Source organism: Diplotaxodon limnothrissa, linkage group LG16 (genome assembly GCF_057381915.1).
Source record: "Diplotaxodon limnothrissa isolate DT_005_m linkage group LG16, D_limnothrissa_male_GT1.1, whole genome shotgun sequence".
NCBI lineage: Eukaryota > Metazoa > Chordata > Actinopteri > Cichliformes > Cichlidae > Diplotaxodon > Diplotaxodon limnothrissa.
In genome coordinates, this window is record NC_140611.1 from 2,712,285 (window position 1) to 2,728,102 (window position 15,818).

Below are 15,818 nucleotides of genomic sequence, written 5' to 3' on the forward strand. Positions count from 1 at the left end.
GTAAAGACCAGCCACAAGTGCATATCCAAAGATTTGTTGAAATGTCAGTGCTGTGTGGTGAAATGAAATGATGATAAGCCCACTCTGACCTCCACATTCGCTGCCACAAACACATGACAGCCTGCTCTTTGTACCACAGAGTAAACGATAATATGTCTGGTCTTACCGACTCTTGTGTTGAGTAATACTGTGGTTGAGAAATGTGTTTAACCACACAAAGCCAACAGCGCATACCTCGACCTTGCACTGAGCAGACGCTGGCTGGTTGACAAGCCGACCTGAACAGAGAAGAAGCTTAGCATCAGGAGAAATGCAAGAGGCATCAAAGATAAAGAGTGCAGTATGAAATGCAGCTGCAGTGGCTGCAGTGCACACTTTACATTGTCTTTAACACTCAGTTTCCCTTCTGTTCTTTGCATGATATGATTTAGTTGTTCTCTGCGGCTCTCAGAGACCAACAACAGCACGAGGAAGAGCAGCCCACAGACCGGTTCGACCACATACTTTGGACACTGCCTCCGTTTGGCAGCAGATGCTCTCTGCAGATAGGCTGTCTGCAGCTCCCTGCAGATGTAGGTGCACTGTGTCACTAGAACCCTGTCAGTCCAACAGGGGGACGTGTAGGACTCAGTAGGCATGAAACAGTGGACGCAGTGAAAGGTATATATGAGAGATAAATCAGTATAGAGGCTAGAGTTTTTAATTCAACCGTAATAATGACACAAAAGTCCAAAATACTGATAATGAATACAAGCAAACACTTGTATGAATGAGGTAATGTAGACTAAGGTGGGAGTGAAGGTAGACAAAGCTTGATAACTGGGCGCAGTGAAGCCAGCACTGGAAGTGACTGAACTACATCTGACAGCTGAGGCAGGAATGAGAAGCACGCAGGAATCCAGTTTTAGGAAACGGCACATCCTCACTGCCGCTAACCTGACCCCACCTTGCCTCCGAGCAACACCCACAACAGCCTCAAATATTTCTCAAATGCTTTTTAAGAGTTGCTGCACCTTAATTAAACGTGCAGGCTTTGAAAAGCTGATGAGTCAGAAGAAAGTCAATGACATGTGAGTCGTACACAGCTGCAGAGGATCCCTGTCTTTAAGTACGACAGACGTTTTAGCCGAGTTGTTTCCTGACAGACTGCTGAGTAAGTTGCTGTCTCTAACAATAGACATGAAGTGTCTTATCTCCAGGTGTCTGCGTCTCTTGGTTCAGGAGTCGTACAGAAGTAGAGGTAAAAATGCACAAAGTGAATTCCAAAGACGGATTTTATCAGTAACAGACATCTTTGAAACCAAGTGAAATTATGAATGCTGTGCAACTTTAAACAGACAGTGTGTGAAAAGTGTGCGTGCTTGTTGTCAGCCCAGCTGTTTGCAGTGTGAATGGATATTACATGTTATCACATGAGCGCTGGCATTCCTCTTCCACCTTTCTGTCTGTACAGGTGAGACAGGCTCCCGTGTCTGTAGGAGACTTTCCCAGTGCATTCACAGTTAGCTAAGCACTAAGACGATCAAGAGTTTGAGGACTTCAGATTTTACCGTACAACTTTCTTCTTCTTCTCTAAAACTAACATTGAAATAGATCAGTCTGAATCGAAGCCTCCTGTTGATGTTTGTTTAGGACCAGCACACTGTCTCGACCCTCTGAGGGTGGGCTTGTGTTTCGTTCCGGTCTCAGATCTTTTTCATGTAAGGCAAAATGCTTAAGTACTACAGCATGAGGTCACTGCTCCATGCTGCTGCTTTAAAATGCTGCTGTTCACATTGTAGCCAAAAAAGATGTTTGTCGGGGAAACATCAGATTAGACCGTCAGGCGCCGCAGCATTTATTCAAGTCAACAGTTATATCTCCAAACAAGGCGTTGAATCCACGGACTTTAATGTGTTTCAGCCACAAACACAGAATATCCTGCTTTTGCTGCAGCTACTCCTGTAATAGAAAAGTCCATATGAAGCTTACATTGAACTATTTTATTATCATGAGGCCAAAAGCACGGATTGCTGTGTTGTATGGTTTATTATTCAATCATTGAGCGGTAAATCTGAGTCGTTCTGAAAAGCATCCATTTGAGCAGCTAATGCGGTTCTTGCATGGTGCAGCTGGAAGTGACTGTGGCATGTTTATACTGAGACTACAAACAGTGCATTCACTGCATGTTCTAAGAGTGTTTGTGCGTTTCTTTATATTGCTGTGGCAAAATGCATTGAGGTGTCTGCAGACAGCCCTGATCACGTGAAGGAGCTTTGATGTTTGTGTGGCGGAGGCGTGGCCCCGGGCGCAGCTGCCGGGGAGGAGTGGAGCAGAAGGCTCAACAGGGCGGCGCTGCGAGGCCGGTAAGAACAGCTGATGGTGTTTATGTACTAATGATGGTCTCCCTCCGCTGTGTTTATAGTGAGACGGGGAGGAGCGGCGAGAGATCAGCTGGGCTCGTGAGCTGTCAGGCTGTGCGACTGAGTCAGCTGTGTAAACAAACAAATAAATGTGGAATTTGGCAGTACATACCTGCGTGTGCGTGTGTTTGTGCCTGGTGTATTCCACAAGTGGTGCCGAAACCCAGGAAAGTGCCGGTGGGGAAATGTCCGACCCACAGGCCGCGCCACCCGCCCAGCCCCTGCAATTCTTGGCGCAGATGCTGGCGGAGATGGCGGCGATGAGCCGGGATCAGGCGGCCGACCAGCGTGCCCACCTGGCCGCGCTGCGGGAGCAGACGGACCGACAGACACAAGTTCTGGAGCGGCTGGTCGGGGCCGCTGCCACGCCGAAGCCCTCGCCACTGTCTGTGACGGTGCCCCGGATGGGGGACGGGGACGACCCACAGATTTTTCTGGAGACCTTCCGTGCCACGGCGGAGGCGTGCCAATGGCCGCGGGAGGAGTGGGCTCCGCGGCTGCTCCCCCTGCTGTCTGGGGAAGCACAAACAGCGGCCCTGAGTCTGCCTCCGGCGTCCAGGAGCAGCTTCCCGGATGTGAGCCGGGCGGTGGTGGACAGGCTGGGGCTCACCGCCGAAGACCATCGCCGGCGGTTCCGGGCCTGTCGGCTGGCTACATCGGACCGAACATTCGCCTGGGCCCGACAGCTGCGCGACGCGGCGGTGCGCTGGCTGCAGCCGGGAACATCGGAGGGCGAGACGAAGCTGGTGGACAAGGTGGTGCTGGAGCAGTTCACGGAGGGATTGCCAGCGGAGACGGCGAGATGGGTCCGGTGCCACCGGCCCGCAAGCTTGGAGGTAGCGGTGACGCTGGCGGAGGACCACCTTGCCGCTGGAGCAGGGGAGTCCGGGGACGCCGGACGGAGGCCGAACAAACAGGCCCCAGTGCCGGCCCCGAGGCGCCGTGTGCCGGCACCAGGGCAGGCAGAGCGGCTGCCGGCGCTGAGCCCCACTAACCCTTTCGCGGCGATGGTGCCGTCCAGGGGAACCGAGCCGAGTGGAGCCGCCCCCGAGCCACGGAGGGCAGCACAAACGCCGGGGCCGGAGTGTTGGAAGTGCGGGCAGCCGGGACACCTGAGGAGGGATTGTCCGCTTATGGAAGTGGGGCAGGTGTTCCGCGTTGCTGGCGCCCCAGCACCCTCCCCCGGTCCAGGAGGGACATACAGTATTCCGGTAAGGACTCGAGGGGGTATACGCCAAGCGTTGGTGGACACGGGCTGCACACAGACCCTCGTGCACCAAGGCTTGGTTCGCCCCGGGGCATTATTGGAGGCCGAGTGGGTGGAGGTGAGGTGTGTTCATGGTGATGTGCACCGGTACCCCATAGTGCCGCTGCTGCTAAAATACAAGGGCCATACACATAGGGTAACGGCGGCGGTTAGCCCGCGCCTGTCGCACCCCCTGATTCTGGGTACCAATTGGCCGGGGTTTCATCAGCTACTGGGGCAGTACGCGGGGGTGCGATCACGACCGGAAGCGGGGTGTAGCGTGTGCGCGGCATTCAGCGGTGACGCGGGGTCGTCCGACACCGACTCCGGGGGGGAGGAGCCGGCGGGTCCCTCACGGGACGTCCCGCCGGCCCCGGAAGTGTCCCCCATGGGTGATTTCCCACTGGAGCAGTCTCGTGACGGCACCCTACGCTCAGCCTTTGACCAAGTGATGGCCATTGATGGTCACGTGGTGCGCCCTGAGGCCGCGCAGACCTACCCGCGTTTCATCTTATTAAATGACCGATTATATCGAGTGAGTCGTGACACTCAGACTGAGGAAACACACACCCAGTTGTTGGTGCCGCAGGGCCGCCGGGAAACGCTTTTCCAGGCGGCCCACTATAACCCCATGGCAGGGCATATGGGCTACGAGAAAACTCTGGAGCGAATAACGGCCCGATTTTATTGGCCTGGCATCCGAGCGGATGTGCGCCGCTGGTGCGCGTCCTGCCCGGACTGCCAACTTGTTAATCAACCGGCCATACCGAGAGCGCCTCTGCGCCCTCTCCCCCTCATTGAGGTCCCGTTTGAGCGCATCGGCATGGACCTCATCGGGCCGTTTCACCGGAGTGCACGCGGCTACCGCTTTGTGTTAGTCCTGGTGGATTACGCAACGCGGTACCCGGAAGCAGTTCCGCTGCGCACCATCTCGGCTAAGAGTGTGGCGCAGGCACTGTTTCAGGTCATCTCCCGAGTCAGAATCCCGAAAGAGATACTGACTGACCAGGGCACGTCGTTTATGTCTCGTACACTGCGGGAACTGTACGAATTACTGGGCATTAAATCTATTCGGACCAGCGTCTACCACCCTCAGACTGACGGGCTGGTGGAGCGGCTGAATAAGACTTTAAAGTCCATGATTCGTAAGTTCATTAATGAGGATGAACGCAATTGGGATCACTGGCTAGACCCTCTGTTATTCGCAGTGCGGGAGGTGCCCCAGGCCTCCACGGGATTTTCTCCCTTTGAACTGCTGTTCGGCAGGAGGCCACGTGGGGTGCTCGACCTGATTAAAGAAAGCTGGGAGGAAGGTCCGAGCCCCGCCAAAAATGAGATTCAGTACGTGTTGGACCTGAGAGCAAAACTCCACACTTTGGGGAGGTTGTCACGGGAGAATTTGCTCCAGGCTCAGCAGCGTCAGCAACGCCTGTATGACAGAGGGGCTAGACTCAGGCAATTTTCACCGGGAGATAAAGTGCTTGTGTTACTCCCTTCTTCCAGCTCGAAGTTGCTCGCCAAGTGGCAAGGTCCCTTTGTGGTCACACGGCGTGTCGGGGACGTGGACTATGAGGTCGCTCGGTCGGACAGAGGAGGAGCCGCGCAGATTTATCACCTCAATCTCCTTAAAGCGTGGAGAGAGGTTGAAACCGCATCTCTGGTGAGCCTGGTGAAGGAGAGAGATGAGTTGGGGCCTGAGGTGCCAAATTCTATCATTCCCGCCTCCCTCCCTTGTGATGACCATCTCACACAGGCCCAGAGAGTGGACGTTGTCGCGTTGCAACAGCGCTTTCCGGACGTGTTCTCCCCCCTGCCCGGCCGGAAGTCCCTCATCGAGCACCATTTCGTGACGCAGCCCGGCGTGACGGTGCGTTCACGGCCCTACAGGCTCCCGGAGCATAAGCGAAAAATCGTGCAGAGGGAATTGGCGGAAATGCTGAGGATGGGAGTAATAGAAGAGTCGCACAGCGCCTGGTGTAGCCCCATCGTTCTGGTGGCGAAGAAGGATGGGTCTATACGGTTCTGTGTCGACTATCGCAGGGTGAACGAAGTGTCACGCTTTGATGCCTACTCCATGCCTCGGGTCGACGAGCTCCTGGATCGGCTGGGCACGGCCCGCTTTTTCACGACGCTGGACTTAACCAAGGGCTACTGGCAGATTCCCTTGTCTGCCGAGTCCAAGGAGAAAACGGCCTTCTCCACTCCGTACGGTTTGTACCAGTTCGTGACACTCCCGTTCGGCCTGTTCGGGGCCCCGGCCACTTTCCAGCGTCTCATGGACCGGGTACTGCGTCCGCACGCGGCGTATGCTGCCGCCTACCTGGATGACGTGATCATCCACAGCGGCACCTGGGCGGAGCATGTGCTGCGGGTGGCCGCGGTCCTGGAGTCCCTGAGGGGGGCGGGGCTCACGGCCAATCCGAAGAAGTGCGCGGTTGGACGGAGGGAGGTGCAGTATCTGGGGTACCACCTGGGGGGCGGGCAGGTGCGTCCACAAGTGGAGAAGACGGCGGCTATCGCATCCTGCCCGCGCCCCAGGACGAAAAAGGAGGTGAGACGGTTCTTGGGGTTGGCGGGTTACTATCGTCGCTTCGTGCCGGGGTTTGCGCAGCTAACCAGCCCCCTGACCGATCTCACTCGAAAGGGTGCCCCGGAGCTGGTCCAGTGGACGGGCCGTGCCAGGCGGCGTTTGTGCGAGTGAAAAAGGCTCTCTGTGGGGAGCCGCTGCTTCACACTCCTAACTTTTCCCTCCCGTTTGTTCTGCAGACTGACGCCTCGGACAGAGGGCTGGGAGCCGTTTTGTCTCAGCAGGTGAGGGGAGCTGACCGCCCTGTCCTGTACATCAGCCGGAAGCTAGCGGAGCGCGAGCGCCGGTACAGCACCGTGGAGAAGGAGTGCCTGGCCATCCGGTGGGCGGTCGGCTCCCTGCGCTATTACCTCCTGGGACGCTCATTCACCCTCTGTTCGGACCACGCCCTGCTGCAGTGGCTCCACCGCATGAAGGATGCCAACGCCCGGATCACCCGGTGGTATCTGGCGTTGCAGCCCTTTAAGTTCAAGGTGATCCATAGGCCAGGGGCACAGATGGCGGTGGCCGATTTCCTCTCTCGCTCGCGAGGGGGGGAGTTGGCTCGGCCGGACGGCTCCCCGGCCTCGAACGGGCGGTGGGGGTGTGTGGCGGAGGCGTGGCCCCGGGCGCAGCTGCCGGGGAGGAGTGGAGCAGAAGGCTCAACAGGGCGGCGCTGCGAGGCCGGTAAGAACAGCTGATGGTGTTTATGTACTAATGATGGTCTCCCTCCGCTGTGTTTATAGTGAGACGGGGAGGAGCGGCGAGAGATCAGCTGGGCTCGTGAGCTGTCAGACTGTGCGACTGAGTCAGCTGTGTAAACAAACAAGTAAATGTGGAATTTGGCAGTACATACCTGCGTGTGCGTGTGTTTGTGCCTGGTGTATTCCACAGTTTGATTTTGATTTCAGTTTGATGCAGATGTTGATCGGAGTCGATACCTGACTCAGATCAACATCTGAGAGGAATGCAGAGCTCTTCATCGCTGGCAGATGTTGTGCTGAGTATACAGCTCGTAGTTCAGAGTTAAGCTCTGTGTGAAGAAGTGTTGGGTTGCATCATGAAAGAAAACTCAAACGTGTTACTCTTTGAAACCAAGACTCCTGCATGAGTTTTGACCTTAGAGATTTTTCAGTCAGCAGCAGTTTTTTCTGGTCATCAAGGGGGACTGTCCTGGTCAAAATATGAGCGCGGAGCCCGAGCGTTCAAGTGGTGACATGCCGAGGATTTAAGATACGGATCCTGTAAAACCAAAGTAAAACACTGGCTCAAAGAAAAGGGCCTAGAGGAAAAAGAAACAGGCAGTTTTAGGGGCCGTTTCCATGACATGATCATGAAACATTATCAGGCTGCCTGGTGATTGCAGATCTCCCTGAACAAGCTGGGCCCCCGGCCTCATAGCGTGACTTCGTGAAGCAGGGCTCGATGTTTTGGAAGGCTTGTGGCTCGCTGCTGCTGACAAATATGCAGCACATTAGGAGGAAGTCTGTGGCCGTGCTTCGTTCAGCTCTGGCAGAGCAGTTTCCATCTTTTCCATTCTCTGAAGGTTTGTCCTCTTCTTCAGAGCGCAGCGCTACATCTCTCTTCATACCCACAAGAGTCTCTGCTGGTCAGCCTGAGCTCACCAAGGCTTTCTGTGAGGACATTTGCTTATTTATGTCCTCCCCCAGCATCGGCTGTTGTCCCACTCAGAGTTTGGATGGACACCAGAAACATAGAACATGTGTTATTACATTTATTTAAGCACTGTGATTCAAATCTGCCAAGAATGTAAACGTCAGTTAGCTTTCAGAGGTCATAATGATCATAACATGTGTCCATACTTGAAGCATTTATCTTCTAGCAGCATCCAACTGCTTCAATCTGATTTGCTGTTGCTGTGTTGCCTCAAACTGTTGATTCATTGCACTTAATGAGGTGGAAACACCTGGCACAGTCAACATAATGTCCTGTTGTGTTATGTTTTCTGAACTCTGGAGACAGTTTCTCCCACGAGTGGACGTCCTAGCAAAGTTACCCCAAGAAAGTGAACCCTTCTGCTCTTAAAACCCGTGCAAAGTGGCAGAAGGAGCGTCCAGACTGCAGCTGTGGGACCTTGTGATGGTGGTGAACCCTGTTTTGAGCGCTGTGGCCAAAGTGCATCGTGGAGCTGACGAACACCTCAGCACAGCTGAGGCCCCAGATTCTTACACCGGCTATCCTGAGCTGTTGTTGTTTCACTATATCGCTCTTGTTAAGTCTGGTGTTGGGTTTGATTTCATTTGTGTCATTTGAGTGTGGAGTACCTCGTTTATAGATGTTCAGGGTTGTTTTCTCTCTGTGTGGTTTGAGGTATTAAAGAAAGCGTTACGCACCCGTCAGCACAAACACCTGGCTGGGGTGAAGCATTTTTAATAAACCCAAACAGCTGATTGAAGATTCAAAGCTCTCCACTTCTTACATTTTTACTGTTTGTACTTTATCAGGTCTGAAAATGGTGACATTTGCATAACTTCATGGCGGCGTGATGGTATTTAGCACATCCCACAATTTACTCTAAACTGTGAGTGCGCTCAGCAAACCTGTTTCCACCCAAAGCTTCATTTTTGGGATCACACTGAAGTCTGATACTGAGCGATAGAGGCCAGGTGTTCCCCCTAAAATCAGGGAGGTAAATGGGTGCACTGATCGAAGGCGTGATGGGAGGATGAACCTTTGGACCAAGTGATCCAGCTAATTGGCTTCCTCGCAGCGAGCTCTGCCCTTTCCTGCACATCTGCGTGAGAACAGAGATCTCTGTACAGGATCTACTGGAACTAAATGTTTTCAAATCTAGATAATATTCCCATATGCATTGCTGGCATGCTTTATACTACTACTCTGAGTTTGGCAGACCTCCAACTGTGACTGCATTTCCCTTTTCTCCCCTTAGCCTCACTGTGCCTCCACTTCATGCTGTTACTCTCAAGTACACGTTACATGCTCAACAATCCAATTCAGTTGTTTATTTAGTCTTATTGGCTTATTTTAGTGCCTTTTCTTTGCTGTTCTTTCCAGAGCTGTCACTGTTCACTGATGTAGGTGTTCTGTGTCCTGAATATTCAGACTTCATAGTTATTTAATTACCACACGGAGCAAAGGCATGAAAGGCTAGCACATCCCTGAACGGCAGACATGGATCTTCCATCAGAGGTACAGTGGACCTTAGCCAGTCTGTTTAGTTAAACAGGAAGCTGCAGTTTGATGTTGAAACAGCCGCTGTCATGGTGTCACGTTACACTGTAGCCTGCGAAAACAAGAAGAGCCATAAAATGGTTTATCATTCGCTCTGTCTTGGTGCTGTCTTGGTTTTCGCAGTAAGGCGGAGTCACGGACATAACAGTCAGTGTTATTTGGGAAGCTGCAGGACGGATCCTTCTGGTTCGCTCGGGCCAGTTGCTGGTTTGTTGTTTCTAACTGGAGCTGACGCCACAGAGAGCACTCGTTTCATTTGGTTTTACAGCTCAGAATGCAAAGCTATACTGTGATCATTCAGCTTAGTACATTTCAAACGTGCACTCGCGTCACAGGTCACAGGGTTCAGTCTAAGCAAAAGCCCGATGGCCCAGGGCCAGTGCTAAAGTATAATGAGCAAGCTGAGGTTACCTGTCCAAAGAGCTCTCAGGGTTTCAGTGGAAGCACCGGCAGCGTGAAAGAACTCCTGTCACTGCCCTGCAGCTGCCTTTGTGCCTGGGCTCAGAGGAAGGCTGAGAAACCGTAGACTGCTCACGACTGCAGGGCACCTCTGACTGTTAGATATCTGCACAGTCTCAAGGTGGCTGTACACATGCAGACTGTACATGCATGTTAATGTTAATCTGTGTTTCTCTTCTTTCACTGCCCCCTCAGAAGTGTTTCCTAAGACGTGGTCAAGCATCTATAGACATGCTTGTTGCACAACCTCACAGGGCTGTCAGGACGCTCCACAGTGCCATGAGCTGTTGAGCTGTTAGCGATGGAAACACGAGAACCCAACGCAGAGTTCACACAGCTCGAATGAAAACAAACAGACGCCACAAAGAGGCCTACTTACTCACGCAAACACTGAATTAGGAGGAAAAAAGTGTTGGAGGAATGTGGTGGCTGGTCCACATTTGGACAACAGTGTGCTGTTTGTGTATATGTTTGGCTGAAGAAGCACAAATGAATTATGTCTGTTTATTTCTAATACAGTTAGCATGATTGTCTGTCTGATAGCTTCTACAGCCACACGTGAGACTCACATTTTCTGCTAGCAGCGGTTGTGTGTGTGGCTTTCATTACATGTCAGGTCTTGAGCTTTGTGTAAAAGTCAGGCTGTGCAGGTCAGAGTGTTTGTGTATGTGCTACGTGAGTCCACGTGAGGCGACGGGGTGGCGCTCAAGGGCCGCTTCTCTCATCAAAAGATCTGTGCAGCAGGACTGGACGACCAGAGTGAGAGAGGCCGTATCCTGCAGTGGCTGTCCAGATAAAGGGAAGCATTAGTGTAGCTGTTGCCTGCTAAAAGTCCCCCAGGCAGATGCATAAATGTGTCTGTGTGTGTGGATATGCAGCCTGCCAGATCAGCTTTCCAGTGATGGGAAAACCGATTTTCTGGCAGAGAAACCAGCAACTGGACCTCTGCTAAAGCCAAAAATGTGGCTTTGCCTTTTCTGCTGCAAAAGCATGATGTGACACCCAGGACAGGCTCCACAGGTCACCATTAGCCTGTTAATGTAGTATAAGAGTCTAGTTTCATGATGCAGAGTGGAACCAACTTGAACTTTTAATTGCATACGTTATTAGCATGATATAGCTTAAAGCTTGCATCACAATCAGCTATTGGAAGCTTAGCTGCACATGTTTAAATTTCATTGAACAATAAGAGAACTTCTCTGAATCTGAACATGATACGACATGTTCAGATTCACTTTGGTTTATCTGTTTGCAATGCATGCGCCTCGCACACACTCCTAATGTCACAAAAACACAACGGACACATTGCCAAGTTTCTCTACCTGGAAATGGTCGTCCGAACTAGCTCTGCTGCTGCCGTGGTTTTTACAGCAGCTCAAATGAATGCATTAAGTCACTGGTCGTGCTGTTGATGGTCAGCTGATTCCTGTTTCCCTCGGTTCTTTGCCAATGTTTTGTGATGCAGCCACCATGAAGAACAGCAAAAGCAGCGTGATGTTTCCTGGGCTGAACGGGCACAACAACATGGACGCTACAGCCCTCTCTGAGGGCGACCTGCTGCTCCAGGTAAGACTCAGGAGCTTTCATTATGAACGTCCCTCTGCATGCCAGTTTTACTACGTAATGCCAACTTTAAACCTTGAGCAGTTTTTTGTTTTTTCATTTAATTTTGAAGCTAGAATCATTTTCATTTCAGTGCACACGTAGAATCAACAAAACTGCTTTGATAACTTTATCACAAATGAAGGTGAATTTTTTTTAGACGACCCCGTGTGGTGTTACAGAGCAGCATGTGAGTCTGGTTCAGATAAACAGCTCTGTAGCCAGAGTCATGACGCTAACAGACGAGCACAGTAACAGTGTTGGTCCTGAGTGATCGGTGAGCCGCTGGCAGGTGCACAAACACACTCAGCCTCTGTTTGTTTGTGTCATAGTTGTGTTTTGTGTGGAGCTAATCCACGTCTGTCCAGTCATGAGGACGTTATGACAGGTGAACGTGCCAAAACGTGTTACGCTTTGTGCTTCCTGATAGAAACCAGTGTTTATTAGCACTTTGTCTTTTACAGAAGACGTGGATAGAGATTTTCTCCAAAAGCATCCAGATGTTAGAGTATGATCCACAAGCATAAACTCCTGTGAACTTCTGAGAACTCACAAACGTAGACTTCAGTCCACACACAAACACAAATCAGTGTGACGACATGTAAAACACATGCATCACTGTGATGCTGCTAATCTTTGTATAGTGTGAATATTGATATAATCCAGGTAATGTGGAATAACAGCAGGCTAACATTCATGTCAGCTTATTGAAAAGGCCCAAACACGACTTCAGCAGATCTGGTAGAGCAAACTGTAGCGGTTGAAACGACACAACGTTGTGCTCTGTGATGCATTCAAAACAAAACCCACAACATGAGACTCTCCCAGTATGGGCTCAAATTGTACTTGTAAATCAGTTTTGTGTGTGTAAAAAGAATTTGTGTGTGGAGCCAAAGAATATGTGTGAAACTCTGCACTCAAGTTTCAAGTTACAACTACGAATTTTGACCCTGTTTTTCTTCCTTTCATCTGATTGGCCAATGTCATGTCAATCACAAATGTAACTATCCAATCAGAGAACAGATGTATGGGCTCAAAATGTGGTCATAAATATTTTGTACTTGTAAATCGGTTTTGTACTTGTAAAAAAGATTTGTGTGTAAAAAAGATTTGTGTGTGGACTTGTAACTTGTAACCCTGCAAGTTACAAGTTACAAGTACGAATTTTGACCCTATTTTTCAGTTCAAAAAAAGCGCCCCTCCGACAGCCAAACCCATCTGTTCTCTGATTGGATAGTTACATTTGTGATTGACATGACATTGGCCAATCAGATGAAAGGAAGAAAAATAGGGTCAAAATTCGTACTTGTAACTTGTAACTTGCAGGGTTACAAGTTACAAGTCCACACACAAATCTTTTTTACAAGTACAAAATATTTATGACCACATTGTGAGCCCATATTCCAGCCTCACACAAAGATACTGCTGCACAGCGTGACAGTGTGTGTACGATGTGCTGAGAGATTTAGCTGAAGAACACAGTGAATGTTCTGAACTTGTGCAGGATGTTTGTGTCATCAGCGACTGTGTTGTCTGTACAGGCTCTGAATGGGTTCGTCATGGTGGTCACGTCAGCTGGGTTAGTGTTCTACGCCTCCCCCACAATCAAGGACTACCTGGGCTTCCACCAGGTGAGTCACTGCACACACACACACACACACACACACACACACACACACACACACACACACACACACACACACACACACACAGTGCCATTAAAAAGTAGTTGTTTCACATCATCAAACACATTTGAATATTAAATAACCCGTAAATACAAAATACTGTTTTCAAAGATGATTTCATTCATGAAGAGATTAAAAGTTCTCAGGAAGGAGGTAAATGGATTTTGTATATTTGCAGGAAAACTTCTTTACAAATTTCTTTGTGATGTTAAAAATAAAACCGTTTGACTGAGTGGTTTGAGAACAGACCGCTGTCAGTGTGTAGCTGTTGTAATCAGCAGGAGAGCACACACCAAAGCACAGACAGAGGCTAATGCTGGGCAGACACTGTACGACTTTTTCAGTCGCGCGATTCAGCTCCTGCTCAAACTGCACGATTGACTCGCAGGGGTTAGAAGTTTGCAGGTCACGATGCAGGTCTCACACTATACGGCCCGATGCTCTGATGCGACCTGAGTGCTCACACTGTGCCTCCATAACATGAAGGTTATAACAGAAATTCTGTCGCTCGCTCTCCCTCTCCGTCTTTCACTCACACAGACACACCACCACCATCAACTTTGCTAAATTGCTAATGAAGAACATTGACCAGGCAGCTGTGATTGAGCAGCAGTGTAGATCCAACTATTTTCACGGTTGTTGTGGTCGTGATAATTTTGTGAGGCCACATCGAAAGGGCTCGGATGAGCTTTTCAAAGTTCTACAAGTTGTGCCTCCATCGCTTGTGTCCAGATCACACGCTGCACTGCTGTGCTACGCCGTCTTTTTCGCTGACATTTGTGTTTGCGCGTGCGCAGTGTGACAAACTGCGGTCACACCCTCACGACCAAGCGATTGATGATCGGGAGCTGGTCGTGAGGGGTTAATCGCGTCTCGTTACCCCACGTATACTACACAATGCACGACGCACAATGAAGGCCAAAATCGGGCCAATCACCAAAACGGTCGCACGACTCAAAAATCGGCTCAAAATGGGCCAAAAATCGCACAGTGTGAGCCCAGCATTAAGCCACACACTGCCATGGATAACTGAGACAAATCAGTATGTGGAGGCTGTGTTCATGTGCTGCTGCTGACGGCGTGTGGAGACAAAGGAGAACACAGACTGAGGGGTTTGGATTATTTTATTTTATGACTTTGGTGTTTGGATAAGTTGGTCTGAGTGTGAACTTGCACTTTAAAATGCAGAAGTCACACAAACACCTCCTACTTTAAATGTTGTGTTTGATTAAAGATGCGAGGAGCAGTGGTAGTAACGTTGGATGAGTCTAGTTATCGAGGGTCCACCACCCAAAACAACAGAAGAGATTACAGGCACACTGAAGGATAGCAGCAACAGTTGATGATTTACAAGGTTTACAGGGAGCGGGATGGACAGCATCCTGGACAGCAGGCAAGTCCAGGTCAAGGCTGAGATGGTTCAGGTGTGCAGGGCAGGAATAGTGGCTGCACCAAGCAGGGAATGCTGAATATTGAGGACAGGGAGGCAGACGAGGCTGTGGCGACCCCTAAAGGAAGCAGCCAGAAGTTTCAGACGTCAGTGGATGAAGTTAGTATCCACCTCCATCCTGTGAGGTTTCACTGTTGGAGCAGTGCTGAAGGAGGCCGAGCCAAGAGAACAGCACATCGAGTTCAAAGAAATGCTTCATTCAATATTAGAGTTCATCAGTATACAATAAAATAATCATGTGAAAATAATATTTTTGAATCTCTTTGGAACATTTATAAATCCAAGCATGTGAATTACAGTCCTACTCTGTACAGATGGTGACATCCATTGTGTTTATGCCTTGTTCACATGTTTTATAAGCCAAATTTAAACTGTGCAGCTTGACTGACCGACGCTGTGCTCCTCTGCCAACAGTCAGACGTGGTGCATCAGAGTGTGTTTGATCTCATCCACACTGATGATCGCAGCACGTTCAGAGAGCAGCTGCACTTTGCTCTGAACCCACCCGCTGCAGCCGACAAGGATGGTGAGTGCTTTTCAAGCAAACGTGTACATGCATCAACATCTTTGCTCCAAACATCCTATCAGATAACCTTTTTACCTCTCCGTCGTAAAAGGTCAATCAGGTATCACTGCTGTCGTCTCCCACGGGTGGTGTGGATGGTGTGGAACCCAAGTTAGTGATGCAATAACTCAGGAACGAGGCAGCGTGCAAGTTTCAAACAGATACCACAGGTGTAGCTGCTAAACATCTGGGACGAGTTTGAATTCCTGTGACCTCAAGGTCAGAGGTCAAGATTTCTGAAAATCTTGTGAATGTGATAACTTCAGAATAAAGCGGTGTAGCATTTTCAAACAGATAATCAGAAACATCCAAGCTAATTCATGCATTTATTACTTCTTCTATTGTAATTCATTATTATCAGGAAGTAAAAACTCCCTGAAAAGCCTCCAGTTCATCCAAAATGCTGCAGCAGGAGTCCTGACAGAAAGAGAGCAGGTTTCTCCTGTACTGGCTTCCTGTTAAATCCAAACACGTGTGTGTGTGTATTTAGTGTTATATTCACTAAGTATGTTGTGCCTTGACAGATGTGCATGTTACACATGTGCACTGAGGCCGTATACCATTACAGATACACTTCAGTAGTGTTGATTCTGATTGGAAGGAATCGTCTCACAGTGTGACCCAGTATTA

The 15,818-nt window shown here is 50.1% G+C and overlaps 2 protein-coding genes across 3 annotated transcripts in view; both read left to right on the forward strand.

The window, feature by feature from the left end:
* Positions 1 to 15,818, forward strand: part of LOC146615561 (aryl hydrocarbon receptor-like) — a 41,627-nt gene that overhangs the window by 16,068 nt on the left and 9,741 nt on the right. For both annotated transcript variants that reach the window (XM_085374001.1, XM_085374002.1), the window contains exons 3-5: positions 11,352 to 11,452; positions 13,030 to 13,119; positions 15,038 to 15,149. In XM_085374001.1, coding sequence (XP_085230127.1) covers positions 11,352 to 11,452; positions 13,030 to 13,119; positions 15,038 to 15,149 — 303 coding nt within the window. The remainder of the gene's footprint in view (positions 1 to 11,351; positions 11,453 to 13,029; positions 13,120 to 15,037; positions 15,150 to 15,818) is intronic.
* LOC146615562 (uncharacterized) lies at positions 69 to 6,731 on the forward strand. Its single transcript, XM_085374000.1, has one exon. It carries the CDS (start codon positions 2,492 to 2,494, stop codon positions 6,347 to 6,349), a length of 3,858 nt encoding a protein of 1,285 aa, XP_085230126.1. The 5' UTR covers positions 69 to 2,491; the 3' UTR covers positions 6,350 to 6,731.